The sequence below is a fragment of the Dermacentor andersoni genome, chromosome 11, assembly GCF_023375885.2.
Source record: "Dermacentor andersoni chromosome 11, qqDerAnde1_hic_scaffold, whole genome shotgun sequence".
Classification (NCBI taxonomy): domain Eukaryota; kingdom Metazoa; phylum Arthropoda; class Arachnida; order Ixodida; family Ixodidae; genus Dermacentor; species Dermacentor andersoni.
Genome location: NC_092824.1, coordinates 80,991,535 through 81,010,540, shown reverse-complemented (window position 1 = coordinate 81,010,540; position 19,006 = coordinate 80,991,535). Strand labels below are relative to the sequence as shown.

At 49.4% G+C, this 19,006-nt stretch overlaps 1 protein-coding gene across 2 annotated transcripts in view; it reads right to left on the bottom strand.

The window, feature by feature from the left end:
* Positions 1-19,006, bottom strand: part of LOC126517624 (uncharacterized) — a 137,149-nt gene that overhangs the window by 79,973 nt on the left and 38,170 nt on the right. For both annotated transcript variants that reach the window (XM_050167419.3, XM_055064462.2), the window contains 3 exons: positions 16,965-17,138; positions 3,144-3,296; positions 1,786-1,953 (listed from right to left, as the gene is read on the bottom strand). In XM_050167419.3, the coding sequence (XP_050023376.2) occupies positions 1,786-1,953; positions 3,144-3,296; positions 16,965-17,138 (495 nt within the window). The remainder of the gene's footprint in view (positions 1-1,785; positions 1,954-3,143; positions 3,297-16,964; positions 17,139-19,006) is intronic.

Sequence of the window (19,006 nt, the reverse complement as noted above, 5' to 3'; positions counted from 1 at the left end):
GAGCATGCACGTGAGGCTGCCACGACGGGATGCACATAATATGCAACGAAAAGCAAATTGATATAAAACAACGTGTTACCATCCGAATGAGCGCACGGTTTGTCTGCCGCTGAGAATAAATTCTTATTTTCATTCAGAACTGGCCTTATACAAAGAACATTTTTACAAAAATTGGTCAAAAGACGCCGAACTGCTTCTGAGTGCGGACGCAGCCACTGCAAAAAGTATCTCTAGCCTCCACAACACTGCCCCTGATGTATGCAACGGAGTATAGCAGCTAGTTCGCGGACAACGGGAATGATAGCCATATACAGCTTCGCTGTAACAAATAAATAAATAAATAAATAAATAAATAAATAAATAAATAAATAAATAAACGTCCATGCTTGATAGAGTGCATCTGACTATTATGGCGTAAACATTTTTTGACGAGTACCCCAGCCCCGTCACGCGAGAGGAGCAGTGCCTTGTATTGGAACAAAAATACATAATTTGCCGACATTTAATTGTTATAATAGCGCAAATACAGTTGATTGGTAGCTTCATAAGCGATAAGGAGCAAGTAAATATCCATATATATACACAGGACTCCTTAGAAGATACATGGGGAGGCTTATTGTAGGTGTGGGTCAACTGAAATTGGGGGCGGACGAAGTTGAAATCTGGGGTTGGGTCAACTTGAAATTTGGGCGTGGGCCAATTTGTAGTTTGGGGGTGGGCCAACCGAAGGTTGGCAGTGCGCCAATACAAATTCGTGGATGGGCAACATGAAATTTGGGAACGGGCCAACTGAAACTTGGGGGTATCCTTACGCATAGTCAGGCAAGTCCAGTGAAGTTTTTGGCATTTCCGATGGCTCTATCAAAAACTTCAATGAACGAAGCTTCTTTGATCGATTACTTACTCTCATCACAGTGGAAGCAGACGCAAGTACCAAAGAGCAGAGTTTCCTGCCCAAAACAAAATTCTGCGGCGACGTATGGGTAGATACGAGAAAGATGCGTCAGCATTACACCCCACCTTCCTGAGGCCCCGGACCCATGGTTTAAACCACATTCACCACATTGCAAATTGCTCAAGAGCTGTCGACACACGTGTTGTTTGTTCAGGAGCGAAGTGCAAGTGACGTTGGCCCGGACTTATATACATATACTTTGACTCTCCTAATACTAACATTATAAAAAAAAAGGCTTCTATCAGACTTCCCATCAAACAAATCGGTAGAACATGGGACGGCATCGTTCCTAAGATGGTCGCACACAAGATTTTTACTACATATGCTTTGCGGCAAAACTCCCGAGTTAAAGTAAATAAATTAAAAACCGCCGCGGAGCCTGAAAGCATTCAGAAGTGAAACAGTCAGTCATGAAACAGTCAGTAGGACACTCGAAGTTGCCACCAGGTCGACCAGGTGAGTGCGCGCATACCGCGCAGCGAGACAACAGAAGCCGCTCCAACATCAGCAACGGAATAAAATCCAGCGTTAGACCCCTCCAGCACGAATCTTTCATCAGGCGCTCTATACTGCTCTCTTTGGCCCCAACCGAGCGCGACTAAAGCAGTTCCACTAGAAACGGTCGCAATGAAAAAGCGCTCGTATGCCATGAACTGAGTTTATGAACCCAAGGTGGCCAGAAGGGATCCGCAGCGTTTCTTGACAGCGTCCTTCATAACGGACTGCGCAGTTTGGGAGGCGCTAAATTATTTTTTAATGTAGCCTCACTCACCGAATGAGTATGCGCTGTGCCTCTTGTGATTAGGAGGAAGCGGACAGCAATGACTTACACGGGTGACAGGAGAGGCGGTACCAGAAGCGGAAGCAGGCCCGAAACCTGAGTGGCCGGTAAGGGGGCGACACCAATTTCGCCGGAACTCCCAGGTCCTGAAGTGCTAGCGGATGACCCAGGCTCTCCAGCGCCATGTAGTGACCGGAGGGCGAAAATTCAGAGGCTCCTGCGCCATGGAAAGGCAACAAGGATTATCATACACGCAGATGGCATATGTTTTAGCTGCCGGTTAAGCAGGAGGCACGGTGCGGTGATTCACCATGCGATCCGTCGTTCATTCATTGTTCTTGTGCTTTGCGCGACACAAACTAGCGGGACGAGAGGAACAATGATAAGGAAGGAAAACGCAGACACGAGAAAGCGCAAAGTGTCCATTAGTGCTTTGGTTCCTGGTTTGTCTCTCTTTCGTCCCGTTAGCTTGTGCCGTACAGAGGTGCAAAAACGGAATTCCGCCAGCTAGTTCACTTCAGCGAGCTTTTGTAAACGATATTTGTCCTTCGAGAGTACAAAATTGCGCCAGCTGGTTTTTTGAGCACCATGCCGATAGGACAACACAGAAAGACGCAACTATGTCGTGAAGTTCATTTCTTACAAAGCGGACCCTTCTTTACAACGCAGCTCTTAAGCGCCCGTTCCTGCGGCGAGCATGGGCGCCGTACTTCGTAATCGAGCGAACGAGCACAACAAAAGACGAGGGCTGCATCCACGTGCGCGACCTGTTTTAAGTCGAAAGCTTTACTGGCCGCGAACTTGCGATTTCGCCGTGGCGGTGCTCCAAGGAGGCACATGACGTCACAGCGCGCGCCTCGCCGCGGATATCTCTCTCTCTCGCACTCTAGTCCCTACTGCGCATGCGCCATTAGTAGCACCGAGCCACATGTGTTCCGCCGCTGCGCAGCGCAGCGCAGCGCCACGCCTTTCCGCCGTTTGGTATGACGTCACACCTGGTTCCTCGTCGTTGCGCTCGCCACCGCTCACTTCGCCAGCTGCGTCGCATGCCTGATAACATGTAGGATGATTGAAAAGGAGAGCTCGCGTGCGCCGAAACCACAGTTAAGGCGGCAGTATGGATGGCGACAATTCTGATAAGCAGGAGGAGGCCTGGAATCGACATCGGAACGAGTCGAAGAGCAAACGAATCGGCCAGGAAACAGACGAACAGCGCGCCGAACGGCTCGCTAAACGCCGCAACATAGCTAGACAACCAGACTAACCTAGACTTGCAATCAAGATTAGCCAAGGCTAACCATGCTATGACTTAGCTTTCGCTACGTATATCCTGGCATAGCCGAGCTAAGCCACTGCCAATTTTTCTATGCGCTACGCTCGCACGCAAGCCGGCGAGCGTCGCCTCACCGACAGAACTGGTGACGTTGTCGACGGGCTCCACGTCATCGTCTTCGCTGTCGTGCTGCCGTGAGAACTGGACTCCGCTGCTCAAGTCGGACGACCAGCCGCACTGGTCCAGGGCCTCGAAGTCGCACGATGGGTCAGGGTCCGCGACAGCCGCTGTACATCGGGAGATAGAAAAACGACAGTGTCGTCTTGATACGGGCAGCACAAGTGCACAGCACAGCGTTTCATGCTAACACCCGCGGACAGCTTTCAGTGCCAGTGAAGGAGAAGCTACGGAGTTACGAAGTTGCGACACCTGTGACGTCCGCCAGGTGACGTAAACAAAAAAACCTAGGACATGTATCTATTCTAAACAATATAATGGAATACACATTACCCTTTTTCTGACTAAAGATTGGTCAATTAGAGCTGCGTGTACAGCGACTCGTCCGCAGCTTCTGCTTTACGGATGAGATTACTACGCGGACAGAATGTTAGTGTGGTGGAGAGAGAGAGAGAGAGAGAGAGAGAGACAGAGAGAAAGAGGTGTCTGTAGAAGTTAGCCTCGCGACATATTTGTCCAGCAGGCCATTGCGTCTCACCTGCGATGGTGTAGAAGTATTATGCCACTTAATGAGTATTCGCAGACGCTTTACAAAAGCACTGGCTGCCTTAAAGAATGCTTTAAACAAGCAAAACGACAAGCATCTTCAGTTGGTGGACGTTGTTAAACAGTGGCAGCGTCCGGGTTAAGAATTGCGCCCCTCGCCCTCTGCCTAGGGCGCCTACAGGATCCCTTCATAGACACAGGCCTTAACCAGACTGTCGTGGTTCACTTGTCAACGTGTGCTTCATCCAAATTAATGAAGACCTAAGTCCGAATGGGTGACTAGAAATTCTGACTGTGCGCGCAATAAAAATATGCTAGGTCGCAAAGTTAAAGGAAGTTTGCCCGTTCACTTATCCTGATAGCTAATTAAAAACAAGAAGGATACTATACTAAGCGAACCGATCACACTGAAGCATAGACCTTAAGGGTTGAAGGAGATTCGCAACCACAGTGAGGAATGGAGAATATTATACTGAGCTGTCGGGAAGCCCAAGTTAGCGGCACAAGCACCTCTAGTACTTTGAAGAAACCCCCGTTTTTTTGTTAGGTTTTCGTTGGACTTTCCAAATAAACCTTCAGTTTCAGTGAAAAGTTGGCATCGGTATTCTTGTTGCAGCTTTCACAAGCTAAATCCGTTAACTTGCCCTAACGTGAGTTGACTCTCGCTTCCTCGCAGAAAACCACTTGAAATTCAGTACACATACTGTAGGCTTTAGCGATGTTTCATATAAAATAATATAACAGCAAAGAGCGAAGGCAAAGGATAAATAAAAGGCAAGGAGGTCAAAAAGGACTGAGCTCAGTTGGCAACCCTGCACTGGGGGAAAGGAAAAGGGGATGGAAAGATTAAGAGAAGCGGAAGTCCGCTGTGGATATCGCCGACGTAGTAGCAGTTTTCTGCTCTGTTTCACAGACGGTCGCTCATCTCGTAGCTTTCAAAATTCGCAGCAGCGCTTTTGTGCCCTTTTGTAGCAGCGATATGCGAGGCCACTGTCCCAAGATCTTGTTCAAGGTGAATGGTTTGCTATCCAACTGACTTTGAGCTGTGCGGAGGTCATGTATTTCATTTTCAAAAGATGGGAAGCAGCACAGTAGGTGTTCTACAGCCTCCTCGGCACCGCAGGCATCGCACTCGGCGCTATCGGCCATTCCAATCAAACATGTATCTGCTCTAGTGAATGCAACGCCCAGGCGTAAGCGGCACAACATTGTTTCTTAACTTCGTGGAAGACTAAGTAATAGCCGCAGTTGCATAGGCGAGTCGAGAGAATGCAATCGATGCTGCGTGAATTCAGATGTGTGCTACTTCTATGTCATACGGTACGCTATAGCTTGCTTAAATGCTGCTTGCTTAAAAGCGTCGTACTTGTTTATCGTGGACCAGAAATGTCGCATACAAGCATGTCAGGGAGCAAGTGTCTCGCCGGTGATTTTCGCACAAAATTTCACATCGGAGTTTATCCCACGGGGGTTTTGGTAGATAGCAAGGGCGTTAAAAGGGTGTCGTAGCTGGGGACATGAGACCCGCTAGGGTACGCCATACAGGGGACAGCGGCTTGCGGAGGTCCAGTGACTCGCAGAAGCATGTCCATCTTTGGTCTTCTAGCTTATCTATTTGGTGCTGTATCTTCCTTTGCATGCGCCGAGCTACTATGGGGTCGAGAATTGACTTCGTGGGCCTGTGCCTCCTTTAAGCCCACCGACGTAGTGCACGAACCCTTTCCAATTCAATATCATACTCTGTACGTTCCAATTAATGCTTGAAGCAACGCGTAGAGTCTTGCATTGCGTCTGCAAACTTTCCTTCTAACCTGCGTGCGATATGTTTCTTGCATGTGTCTTCTACGAGATCTTCAAACACGGACCAGCAATTTGGCGAGAAACAACCCGTAATTAGGCTTCTAGTCCATCAATTCTCACATGGGTCGAAATATAATGAGAGAGAGAGAGAGAGAGAACAACTTTAGTAAATATGCCTGCAGAGTCGGTTAGGCTCCCTCCACGCAGGGAGGACAAGCTTTTACCGCGACGCGGCCACTACGTCCGTCTCGTGCATTGTGCTCCTCGAGGTCTTGGTTCCTCGCTACTTCCGCGGATCCGAGAGGGCCGTCACCCCCTTCCTGGGGTTGCTGCCCCCCTTCTCCTCGGTTTCGCGAGGTCGCTGCCTCTCTAGAGCTGCCGAGACTTGCTGGACGGCCTTTAGTTGTGTATCTTGGTCATAGGTCCTCGTTGCAGCCTCTAGCTGCGGCGGGATCGTCGTCTTCTCACTGGCTTCTCGTGCATTTATACTACAGTCCCAAAGGATGTGAGCCACGGTGGCTCTCTCCTTAGCGCACAGTCTACACACGTCACTCGCGTACACGCTCGGACACACGTGCTTAGCTAGCACCGGGGTGAGCAGGGACCCCGTCTGTAATTGCCTGTATAACACTGCCTCCTCCCGGGTAAGCCCCGGGTGAGGTCACTTCCATGGGTTTCAATATCAATGAATCACTGCACTCCCAAGTCAGGCAACGTGACACCAATGTTAAGTCTAGGCAGTTGATGTACGTTGTTGCTCACAGAGATGTCCGGCTTTCATAATTTAGGTTGTAGCCTGACGCAAAGGATATGAGTGCATGAACCGCCCCTTGAATTCATCCTGGAGCTTCCCCACATCTGTTTGTCAGCGTTGAAGTCCCCTGCTATCATTCCAGGACCGGGAGTCGCAGCAATAATATCCTTTAGTCTGTTGCAATCAAAGTGACTTGTTGAAAAAAGGCAGACGCCAATAAGTCAGAAGACGGCCTCTTCTTTTTCACAGTAACACACACGTATTGTTCATCGTCCTGTGGTGGTATGGGATGGGTGAAATACGTAAGGTACTTGAGAATGTAAACCAGAACCTTACTATTTTGGGCACACGTGGTTGAAACGAAAGGTCTTTTCATGAAAATGTTATGGTAGCCCATAAGTTCGGTTCACGTATGATCAGTATACGAAAGCTGCTTTCAAACACGAACAGCCGGAAATATAAAATACTTGACCTTAGGCCTCTCGCATTCCATGGCAATATGAGGGTACTTCTGGCATCATCCCAGAACGATTGCTGTTGTTGTCAACGAGCCATTGTTCTGCTGTACAGGTTCTCAACCGCAGGACATTTGAAGGTTTGCGAGAACTGGATTGGTGGCATGCGGCGCTTGCAACGCACTTACAGCTGTTGGTGTCTGTAGGTTGTCCAAAAGAAGCAAGAGGCACTTCCTATGTTCCTGATAAATTAACGGACCGAGATCAACGAACTGTCGTCATGCTCAGCTCTCGGCTGAGTGCTACACTCAGCCGAGGGATGAGCATGACATCAATTTATTGATCTTCGTCCGAAATACAAGTCTAATCTCGCTGAGCAGGTGCATGTAGCCTCGGGAGTTCTGGCCAAGCGCCAGCTGACGTACAACTGTCAAAAGCTCCTTTGTCGCTAGAGCCGACTGCGTTTGGCCTGGGCGGCAGAGGAGGTGAGATGTTGGACGTGGCTCGCGTGGTACAGAGGCTTTGGAGGTTCTTGAACGACGTCGGCGACGTGATCGTTATCGCTTACCAGATGCGATCGCTTCGCAGTGAGACGAATGGTCTCTAAACCGTTTTCTTCAATATTGCCATTTCCTTTCATATCGCATGGCAGTCCTTCTAGGATGCATCGTGAGGCCCGCTGCAATTCGTGCACTTCAGCACACTGGCCTCGCACGCGTCATTGTTGTGGGGCCCAGTGTATCGAGAGCACACGGTAGTGCCTTTGCACGCTTTTTTTACATGGCCTAACTTCATGCATTACCAGCACTGTGTGTCGGAGGTGGCCCACCAATAAATGTGATGGGACGGATTCACCATAAATATAATCTTTACACACCGTGACGTGCCACGACGAAACGCGTTGGCAATGACAATGTTTTCTGTAGCTGGCTTGATTCTTCAGTGGCAATGGCAGCAGATTATGAGGTCGGACTTCCATCCCATCGAGTTCCGTGACTTTGCGCAGCGCTTACGCGTGTTCTACGTCAATCGCTAGGGCGTTCTTACGCGTGTTCGCTCTGATATATTTGATTTTATTTTCGAAACCGGCGCCTCCAGATGTACAGACACGGCTTGCCTGTTGAGGGGCCTCATTTTGTCAGTGGCGAGAACTGGCGCGAAAAGGATGGCAAGTACTTCAGTATTCCGCGAGGACCTCGTGGTGAACACATTAGAATTCCATGATGTGTTGAGATCTTTGTTTCACGACTCCGCTCCAGCTCGAAGGTGTCGTCACAAGATTTTTCACTGATTACATAGTATAGTGCGTGGTGTCGTTGCTGTCAGGGCCGCTCTCGGTGCCGTTGCGCTTCCCGGAGACAGCCGCCACGAGCACTTCAGAGTGCGGCGGATGCGCATGAGACCGTCTCCTTCGCAACTAAGAAGGAAAGAGCACTTCGCTGGTAAAGACAGAGAGAGAGAGAAATGAAGAGGAAAACGTAGGGAGAGAGAGAGAAAAAGCAAGGATAGGAAAGACAGGGAGGTCAACCAGAAGAGCATCCGGTTTGCTACCCTACACTGGGGGTAGGAGAAAGGGGAATATAAAGAGGAAAAGGGTAGAAAGTGAGCACTGAGTGCGTGTGGGAGGGACACTATAAACAGTCTCGTAAGCCGGTGCACTTCAAGTATTGCACTAATGCACGATTCGCTTTTCGTGCCAGTGACGGGTGTGGCCACGGTCCGAGTATCTTTGACTCGTTGAACGGTCTTAAGTCCAGTCGGTTTAACGTTTCCCGCAGAGAGCTCTAGGCGTTTTACATCGTAGTGGGGGCAGGTACACAATAAGTGCTCGATGGTCTCCTCGCACCCACAGGAATCGCACATCGGGCTCTCGGCCATTCCCAAACGATAAGAGTATGAGTTCGTGAACGCTAGTTAACCAAGGACGTGCCCGGTTGGCTACCCTACAAGTGAAGTCCAAGAGAGAGAGAGAGAGAGCAAATTATAAATGAAAGGTAGGGAGGTTAACCAGGACTGAGCCCGGTTGGCTACCCTACACTGGGGAAAGGGAAACGGGGACGGAAAGATTAAAGAAAGAAGAGAAAGTCCACCGGGGATATCGTTCAGTCACTCAGTCCGGATCACACACGCTGACTCAACCCTGTATCTTTCAAATATCGCAGCAGCGCTTTTGTGGCCTTTTGTAGCTGCGATATGCGAGGCCATGGTCCCAAGATCTTGTTCAAGGTGAACGGTTTTCTATCTAACTGGTTGAGAGCTGTGCAGAGTGCTTGTCTTTCATTTTCAAATGATGGGCAGTAGCACAGTAGATGGTCTATAGTTTCTTCGACACCGCAGGCATTGCACTCGGCGCTATCAGCCATTCCAATTAAAAACGTATATGCATTCGTGAATGCGACGCCCAAGCGTAAGCGGCACAGCATTGTTTCCTCATTACGCGGAAGCCCTGGTAACAGCCGCAGTTGCATAGATGGATCGAGAGAATGCAATCGATGTTGAGTGAAATCAGGTGTGTGCCACTTCTCCAATGTCATACGGTGCGCTAGCTTGCCTAAGTGTTGGGCTGCGTCAGTCCGCGATAAAGGTATAGAAACAAGGGTTGCTCCTTCATGTGCTTTCTTAGCAGCTTCGTCAGCGACGTCGTTGCCGGAGATACCGCAATGGCCAGGCAGCCACTGAAACACGACGTCGTGTCCTTTCGCTATGATACCATGGTGCATTTCTCGTATCTCCGACACTAGTTGTTCACAGGACCCGCGACGAAGAGATCACAGAAGACATTGTAAGGCCGCCTTTGAATCACAGAATATTGCCCACCGATTAGCCGGTTGGTTGTTAATATAATCTACGGCACCTCGGAGGGCAACAAGCTCCGAACCGGTCGATGTTGTCAAGTGAGAAATCTTGTATCGGATGCTTAGTGATCGTGATGGTATAACCACTGCCCCGGTGGAGCTGGTCTGGGTGGAAGAGCCATCCGTATATATGTGGACGCGGTCAAAGTAGAAAGTGTGCAAACAATCCAGAGCTGCTTGCTTCAAGGCCAAGTTAGGCAGGTCGGTCTTCTTTCTTATCCCTGGAACCGTAAGACGCACTTGAGGTTGTTTTAAACACCACAAAGCTGAGGTTGAACGTGCTGATGGTGTGAAGCCCGATGGTAGGGAGGCACGATGCTTGCTGACCTCGTTGGAGAAGGATGCCTGTGGTCGTCGTTCTGGCAGACAGGCAAGAAAGCTTGATTGAATCCGTGAAATATGACGAACATGGGCCCTAAGCGAGTCGGTGCTGATGTAAGTCGTGATTGGATGGTCTTGAGCCATTATAATGGTTCCTGCTGTTGAGGTGCTCCGCGGAAGGCCTAGGCAAACACGTAGTGCCTGTGCTTGCACGCTCTGAAGTTCTCGAAGATTTGACTTGCATGTTTTAGCAAGCACGGGAGAACTATAGCGTAGAAATCCGATAAAGAGTGCTCGATATAACTGTAGCATGGAGCCCACTGACGATCCCCATGTTTTGCCGGCGATGAACTTGAAGATGTGAACAATAGATGTGAGCCTCTTCTTCAAGTGGGCAACCTGAGGGCTCCAAGAGAGGTCCCGGTCAACAATGACACCCAAAAACCGATGATTTTTCTTGTAGCAGATAGGCTGGCCATTGATGTACACTGGATAACCAGACATCGCTTTTCGCGTAAAAGCGACTAACGCACATTTTTCTGTTGAGATGGTAAGCCCTTGTGTCCGAAGATAGTCAGATGCCTGTGTTGCTGCTTGCTGTAGCCTTGCGCGAACCTGCAGGCGAGTGACCGCTGATGTCCAGATGCAGATGTCGTCGGCGTATATTGAAACACTCACTGTTTCCGGTAGGGATTCAGCCAGCCCAAGAAGCGCGAGGTTGAAAAGAACAGGGCTTAGAACACCGCCTTGGGGAACGCCTCGGCATGTGTAGTGGTCGGTAGTCGGACCATCTTCCGTACGCACGAACAAGGACCTTTGTGTCAAGTAGTTTCTGATCCATCGATATACTCGCCCTCCTAGTTCAACTGTCAGAAGTGCGTCTAGAATGGTTTGATGGGAAACATTGTCGTAGGCGCCTTTCACGTCAAGAAAGAGTGCTGCTGATAATCGCTTCCGAGATTTTTGTTGTTCTACAGATGATACCAGATCGATGACACTATCAATCGATGAACAGCCTCGTCGAAATCCCGCCATTGAGTCAGGGTAAATTTTGTTGTGTTCAAGGTACCATTCGAGACGCATGAGGATCATACGTTCCAAGAGTTTCCCGACGCAGCTGGCAAGTGCTATCGGCCGATACGATGCCAGTTCGAGCGGTGACTTTCCAGTTTTTAGTAGCGGTACCAGGCGGCTTCGTTTCCATTCCTGTGGGACGACACCATCTCGCCATGAGCTGTTAAAAAGGCTGAGGAGTTCTCTTCGTGCTTCTTGACCTAGGTGGCGCAAAGCACTATATGTTATCCCATCGGGCCCTGGTGAAGATGAACACCTACAGAGCGCCATAGCAGCTTCTAACTCTTCCATAGAGAATGGAACGTCCATACTTGTATCTCGTGGACCGGGGATGTCACCTAAAGTCATGTCAAAGACTAAATTTGTGCCGCCGGCGACTTTCGCACAAAAATCCTCCGCAACTTCTATCTCGCGGCGGTTTTCATAGAGAGCAAGGGCGTTGAAAGGGCGTCGTTGCTGGGGGCTTGAGCTAAGACCCCGTAGGGTACGCCACACACGGGATAATGGCTTGCGGGGGTCCAGTGACTCGCAAAAGCATTTCCATCTTTGATCCGCTAGCTTATCCATTCGCCGCTTTATCTTCTTTTGCATGCGCCGAGCTTCTCTGAGGTCAAGAATTGACTTCGTGCGCCTGTACCTCCTTTCAGCTCGGCGACGTAGTGCACGAAGCCTTTCCAACTCAATGTCATTCTCTGTACGCTTTGATGAATGTGTGAAGCAACGCGTGCAATCTTGCATTGCGTCAGCAATTATTTCTTCTAATTTGCGTGCAATACGTTTCTTGCATGTGTCTTCTACACGAGCTTGAAAGACTGACCAGTCGATTTGGCGAGATACAACCGGTAATGCGGCGTCTAATCCATCGATTCTCACATAGGTCGGTATGTGATCACTTCCATGGGTTTCAATATCGGTGAACCACTGCACGCTCGAAGTCAGGCAACGTGACACAAAAGTCAAGTCAAGGCAGCTGCTGTACGTTGTTCCTCGCAGAAATGTCGGGCTTCCGTCGTTTAGAAGACATAGGTTAGTGACAAGATATTAGTGACCTGCCCCTCGAGTTTATCCTGGAGCTTCCCCATATATGGTGGTGAGCGTTGAAATCCCCTGTTATTATCCAAGGACCGGGAGTAGCAGTCATGATATCTTCTAGTCTTTTGCTATCAAACTGACTGGTTGGGGATAGGTAGACGCCAATAAGAGTAAAAGACAGCCTCTTCTTTTTCACAGTAACACAGACATATTGGTTACCGTCGTGTGGCGCTACGGGTTGGGAAAAATACGTAAGGTCTTTGCGGATGTAAACCAAAACCTTACTACTTCGGACACACGTGGTTGAAACAAAAGGTTCATACCCTGATAGTCTTATGGAGGCTGATAAGTTCGGTTCACAGATAACCAGTATAGGGAAGTGGTTGTCAAACACGAACTGCCGCAACTCCGAAATACGTGACCTCAAGCCTCTCGCATTCCATTGGAATATGGAGGCACTTCTGACATAATCCCGGAACGATCGCTGTTGTTGTCGATGAGCCATGGTTCCGCTGTAGAAGCCCTCAAGCACTGGACTTCTGAAGGCTCTCAAGAACCGGATTGATGGCATCCAGCACTTGCAACGCACTTCGAGCTGTTGGTGTCTGTAGCTTGTCCAGGAGAACACGAATAGCACTCATCAGAGAGCTTATCATGACAACAACTTGTTGATCCTGGTCTGACAATTTATCAGGAACAGATGAGGTATCCCTTTCTGTAGAGCTCTGATTTCGCTCAGTAGGGGCATGTAGCCGCGGGAGTGCAGGCCAAGCGTCAGCAGCCGTGCTGTTCGATGCACCTGTGTCCTTTGAGCTGACTGCATTTGGCCGGGGCGGAAGAGCGGGTGGTAATGTCCGCGGCTGGCGTTCTGCAGAGGCTTTGGAGGTTCTTGATCGACGTCGGCGACGTGATCGTCGTCGCTTAATAGATGCTGCTGCTTCTCGGTGAGACGAGTGATCTCTAACCATTTTTTTCAATATTGCCATTTCCTTTCGTATCAAAGGGCATTCCTTCGAGGATGCATCGTGAGGGCCGCTACAGTTTGTGCACTTCAGCACATTGGCCTTGCACGTGTTAGTGGTGTGGGGCCCAGTGCAGCGAGAACAGACGGTAGTGTTCTTGCACACACTACTCACGTGTCCAAACTTCATGCATTTCCAACACTGCAGCGGTTTTGGTATAAATGGGCGAACTGCGTGTCGAAAGTGGCCCACTTTTACATGCGATGGGAGGGATTCGCCCTTAAATATGATCTTCACACACCGTGACGTGCCGAGACGAAACGCGTTTGTGATGACGGTGTTTTCGGTAGCCGGCTTGATTAAGATCGACAGATCGGAGTCGACAATGGTCTCGTCAACATCGTAAATTACGCCAGTACTGACTTGTTTGCCCAGCGGAATATGAGGGCGGACTTTCAAAGTCCAAGAATTTCACAAAAAGAGTACAGCTGGAAGGCTCGGCGTTCTGCCTGAAAGTCACCTGCTTATGCTGTCCATCATTTCGCGTGTTAATTTTTTTCTAGCAACAGCGCGGCTTCTGAGATGCGTTTGGCTCGTACAGGACTTTGCTCAATGCTTGCGCACATTGCTTGAAAAAGATTTCTAAACAATTGCATGGGGTTTGCATGGAGATTGCGATAGGTTTTTTTTAAAGATTCCCGAAATATACTTCAAAAGATTAAATCAAATTGTGCGGTGCACAACTGCACATCCGGTTATGATGAACGCTGTAATGGGGGGACTCTGGATTAATTTCGACCAGCAAGGGCACCCAAACATGCACTCAAAGCAAGGCACCCGAGGGTGTTTGCCCTGCGCCTCCATTAAGGATGCTGCCGCTGCTGCCGGAATTCGGACCCGCGACCTTCGTGTTCAGCAATGGAACGCCCATTTCTAAATATTCTGGCATCCATCCACTATTGCTACACACAGCCGGTACAGCCAAAGCTTCGCACGGTCTGGGGATATCGAAGCCAGTGCTAACCATGCCTTCTCCTGCTGCGAGGCTACATCACTGTACCGCTCACATCTAAATGAGGCGCTTACGACAGCTCATTCCAACCGTATTTGGATGGCCGATACTTTGGCTTATGACTCCTGTAGGTGCAAGGAAATCATCGAGCACCCGTTGTGTACACCTGACCTCAGTTCATCTCTCTCTCACGCGCTCTCTCGCGAGACAACTGTAAAACGGCTGGACTCTTGACCATCTTCGAGTCAACATCCGTTGCTGGCGGAAAATAGCTATTAGTGAAATAGTGCAGGATACCTTCACACGTAGGAATCGCCGGCAATGAAGAGGCTGATCGGCTCGCTTCAAGTTGCGTTCATAACAACTGTGACTGCCCAGAAATTTTGTGCAAGCTTGATGACGCTCGTCTGCTGATTCGTCGCCACCTATTCAAGCAGCATCCAGATCAGCGCGTCGCAAATGGAACGTTCCCGCCCCGTGTTCGTGGTCGAGGCTTGCCTCGTCGCGCTAGAGCACAACTGCTCAAGCTGAGGGTTGGTTGCGTGAACGTGCACGAACGTTTATACAGACAAGGGCGTGCGGAAAGTCCATTGTGTACGTCTTGTGGCTGCTACGAGACACTTCAGCACCTTATATTTGAGTGTCCCGCTTTCAGTGCGCAGCGCATGTCGCTAGTGAGAAACTATCATCTCCTTGGCCTGCGGTGTGCGACACTCGAGGAATGTTTATACCCCAGTGGCTGTGCATCTAAACGTGATCAGGCCCATCGCGCCCTACTAACCTTTATAGAACTAACTAACTTGGGTTCACGTTTGTAGCAATAACATTCTATAGTAGCGTGTCCTTCAGTGACCGACTCTACTGTGTGTGATCAGTACTGTACCCTGACGCTTCTTCCTTCGAAGATGGGAGGTGGCGGGTTCAAACACCTTATAGTGTACATTGTGAACCGACTACCGGTGAAACGGTGATAACGTGCAGCTTTACTTGGCGTCTCATCGTGGAGAACACAATTAGCCGCATAGCGAACTAGCCATGGATGTTGATAATTGTGGAGGCTGTTCGACGCGGCGTCACTTTAACTCCGGCTGCAGAGTTCTACTTTAGTCTTTAGATTTGACCTGTTGCAGTGTTCTACTTGGGTCTTTAGATTTGTCCTGTTGCTCTTCCTTTCCTCTTTCCTTTTTCCTCCCCTCCTTCCTATCTTCCATTTCTGTGTTGCTGTCACCTCCCTTCAGAAGAGTAGGCAGGCGTTGTGCCCCTTCCGGTGGCAGTTGCCAGCCTGCTCCTCGCTTTCCCTTTCCTAATACCTGTGTATATGTGTATGTGTTCAAAAATAATAATAATAATAGTGCAGTCATTGAAATGCACTGCCCTGAATTACCCTTTATAATCATTCCGTGCATTCATCCACGTGCACTCAGTACTCACAACCTTTTTTTCTCTCTTTTTATTCCTCATTTCTCTTCCCACCTGTGTAGGGTAGCAAACCGGACACTCATCTGGTTAACGTCCTTGTCTTTTCTTAGTTTCTCTTTCTATCTACCATTCCAATCGATCGCCATCAAGTTTAACACTTCCCAAGTAACGACATCTACGGTTTCCGAACCGGCCGCTCTTCGCGCTGCTGTCGAATACATTGAAGAAGAACGGCCGAGCAAATGGGTAATATTTCGTGATTTTAAAGTAGCCCTCCAAAGCTTGCGAGGTTTACGAAGTGGTAATTACGAACAGCTGGTGTCCCAAATCAACGAAACTTGCCATTGCGCTTCTGAACGAGGACATTATATAATCTTTCAGTAACTGCGGGACATTGTGGCATCGTTGATAATCACCTCGCCGATCACGCTACCCGACGTGCCCAGGCTGAAGCACCGACACTCCTTATACCTTTATCGAGAGTAGAGAGAGTAGACGCTGCAAGAGAGCTTCGCAGTCTCGTTCGCACTATCACGTTCAGTTAGTGGCATACATCACAGAACTCTATACAGCCTTGACCCATCACTGAAACTGAAATTACCAGCAAACCTTTCACGACCTGACGGAATACTGTTGTGCCGGCTGTGGGTAGGAGTAGCATTCACTAACTCCTACAGCTATCGTATTGGAATGGCGGACTCACCGATGTGCGCTAAGTGCAAGTGTGAAGAGACCATCAGTCATCTTCTGTGCCACTGTTCTCGCTTTGATAACCAGCGTCAGACTCTCCAGTGTGCCTTGAATAGATTGGACGATAGGCCATTCACAGAAGCAAAGATCTTGGGAGCCTGGCCTCACAGTTCATTAGCCCAGAAAGCAGTTCGAGCGCTTCTTCACAACCTGAAGGCAACAGACTTGAGTGCCCGACTGTATACATCCTGCACCTAACTTAGTACATGTGCAAGTGTGAGATAGACTTGTATTTTTTTTTCTCTCTTTCACTCCCCCTCCCCCTCCCCACGTGTAGGGTAGCAAACTGGACTCAGTCTGGTTAACCTCCCTGCCTTTCCTTCCTCCCTTCTCTCTGTCTTTCTACCTCTCCTTACGTCATCATCATCAGCCTGTTATCTTCACTGCAAGACGAAGGCGCCTGCCAGCGATACCAAAGTACCACTGTCTTGGGCCAGCTTACCCTACCTTGAGCGCGCAAACTTCCCAAGTTAATATTACCACCTAATTATATGCGGTCTTCTACAGCGCTTCCCTTTTCTTTGCGCCACTCTATGTCTCTAGCAGACGACTGTTCATCCGCCCTACGCATTCCATGGCCTGCCCAGCTGCATTTTCACCCTCCTAATGTCAACTAACACATCGGTTATACCCCCCTTTCGCTCTCTAATCCACACCACTGTCGTTTTCATGCGCGCATGGACGAACGCACCGACCTCCGCGCGGCAAGTAGTCAACAACGCACAGAGATTGTCCACCGCTAAAGGAACGGTGTATATACGCTTCACTCTAGAACAAAGTGGCTCATAGTGCACTCACGGACGCATGTAGGTCTGGAGCCGTTCCAGGAGCGCCCGTCGCAAAATGCCGATGCTCCTCCGCGAAGCGTGTATCCGAGGCGACACCGGAAGCGCAACATCAGGCCACGGCCACGCACGTTCTCCACCGTGCCACGAGGAAGAAGGTCTCGAGACGGAAGACGGCAACCAGGGGCTGTAAAAGAAGCACATGTGGCAGCACGAATAAGTGATACAGCGAGGCAGCTGTAATACGACTACAAGAGACGCAGTTCTGGTTTAACAAGTAAATAGAAGCGTAATACAAAGTACGTCAACACCCATTTCGTCGAGGTCCTGACGAAGACAAGTCGGTTCGCTGAAACGTTGGCTTCTTGTCCGAGTACTGCGATGACGTCAGAGTAGCACGTGCCATAACAAAACTATCTGGTTGACAACGGGCCCTTTTTAATCAACTCCCCCCCCCCCACACACACACACATATGGCAAACTATATATACGCCATCGCCATCAGCCAAGTAGAATGCACACAAGCACAAGCGCATCTTCAAAGACCCTCATTATAACTGCCCTGCGTTGACAACGCGCACCTTATGCCTGAAAATCGCAGTTATGAAAGGAAGATACTGATCCCTTGTAGTGAACCAGCTTAGTTGGAAGGACACAGAAGCTATGCCTCAAGTTAACCTTGTTTGCCCAGGTATGTTGCCGGATGCAATGTTTGGCTGCTGAAATTTAGATCACTCGCCTTGAAATACGCATAGTGAATGTCGATGCAACATGACACATTTATAACGGTATTTTTTTTTCTTTTTGGAGCGCTCTTTCGCACCCATTCCTGCGGCAAGCGTCGGCGTCCTACCTCGTAACCTAGCGAATGAGCACAGCAAAAGACGAGAGCGAACGCGTAGCGCAGCAGAAGATCAATGACGGGGATAGCGAAGAGAGCGCGAGGAGGAAGGCGCTGGAGAAGGGTGCGGCGGAACCATGAAGCGGAAAGCGTGAGGAGAAAATCGTAGTGCCGCGTACGACGGGCATTGCGGCGACAATGGCTACGAGATGTCGCCAGAGTACCGCGCCTGGTCTGTGTGGAAACACAGCGTTGCATGAGCGAATGTCCGTTTGCGGCGGCTGCTGTGAATCGCGCCGACGCGTCCCGATTAGCGAGGCTGTCGCGCCACACTTCACTCCGTTTGTAAAATGCGGCACGAGACATCGTCTGCGCCATCCAATATATCGTGCAATGAAAACACGTATACAGCTGCGCTGAAATTTCCGATTAGGGAATACCGTAACCATCGATGAATATTTTTTTCTGAATGCCGCCCCGGATGCGGGAGCCGCCGGGGACCTTCTCCATAGGCGTCGCCGCCGCTGGGAGGCGGCTATCAGAAGTTCAGAGCTGGCAGACCAGCTCTGGGCCGTCCGGCAAGCCAAAGATGCCGCTCGAGTCCAAGAACTTCGAGCCGTCACCTGAGGCCACCACATCAAGAACTGCCGCACTATTCTTTACTAAAGTTTCTTCTTCTTCAACTAAAAACAATGTGTAACTGAGCATTGCGACTCCAGGCCTCGATCATCATTCAAGTTTCGATATCCTGATGATTTTCTCGGCCGCGACGTGTGCCACTACACTGCGTTGCTGACACAGCTGCGTGCAAACGAAAGAAAACAGGACACAAATCTCGCATCGGCACCCACATCATCTTCCTGCACCATTGAATAACGATCAATGGAGAGAGAGAGAGAGAGAGAGAGAGAGAGAAAGTTGCAGAAAGACATGCAGGTCAACCGGGCGCGCGTCTTGTTTGCTACCCTATGGAGGACAAAGGGTGTTAAGAAATTGAAAGAATATTAAAACATGTTAAAGCAGAAGAGATCATCTCAGCAGTGTCAGATGGCAGAGGGCGAAAAGAGAGGGGAGAAAAAGTGGTAAGGAATGGCGATATGACGCGCATGTTATTTAATATTTTATTTAAACGGAGAAGGGGAACTGAGTGGCGCGAATTTTCATTAGTCATAACCAGTAGATTCTAGTCTTAATTAACAGTAGAAATAGTAAGC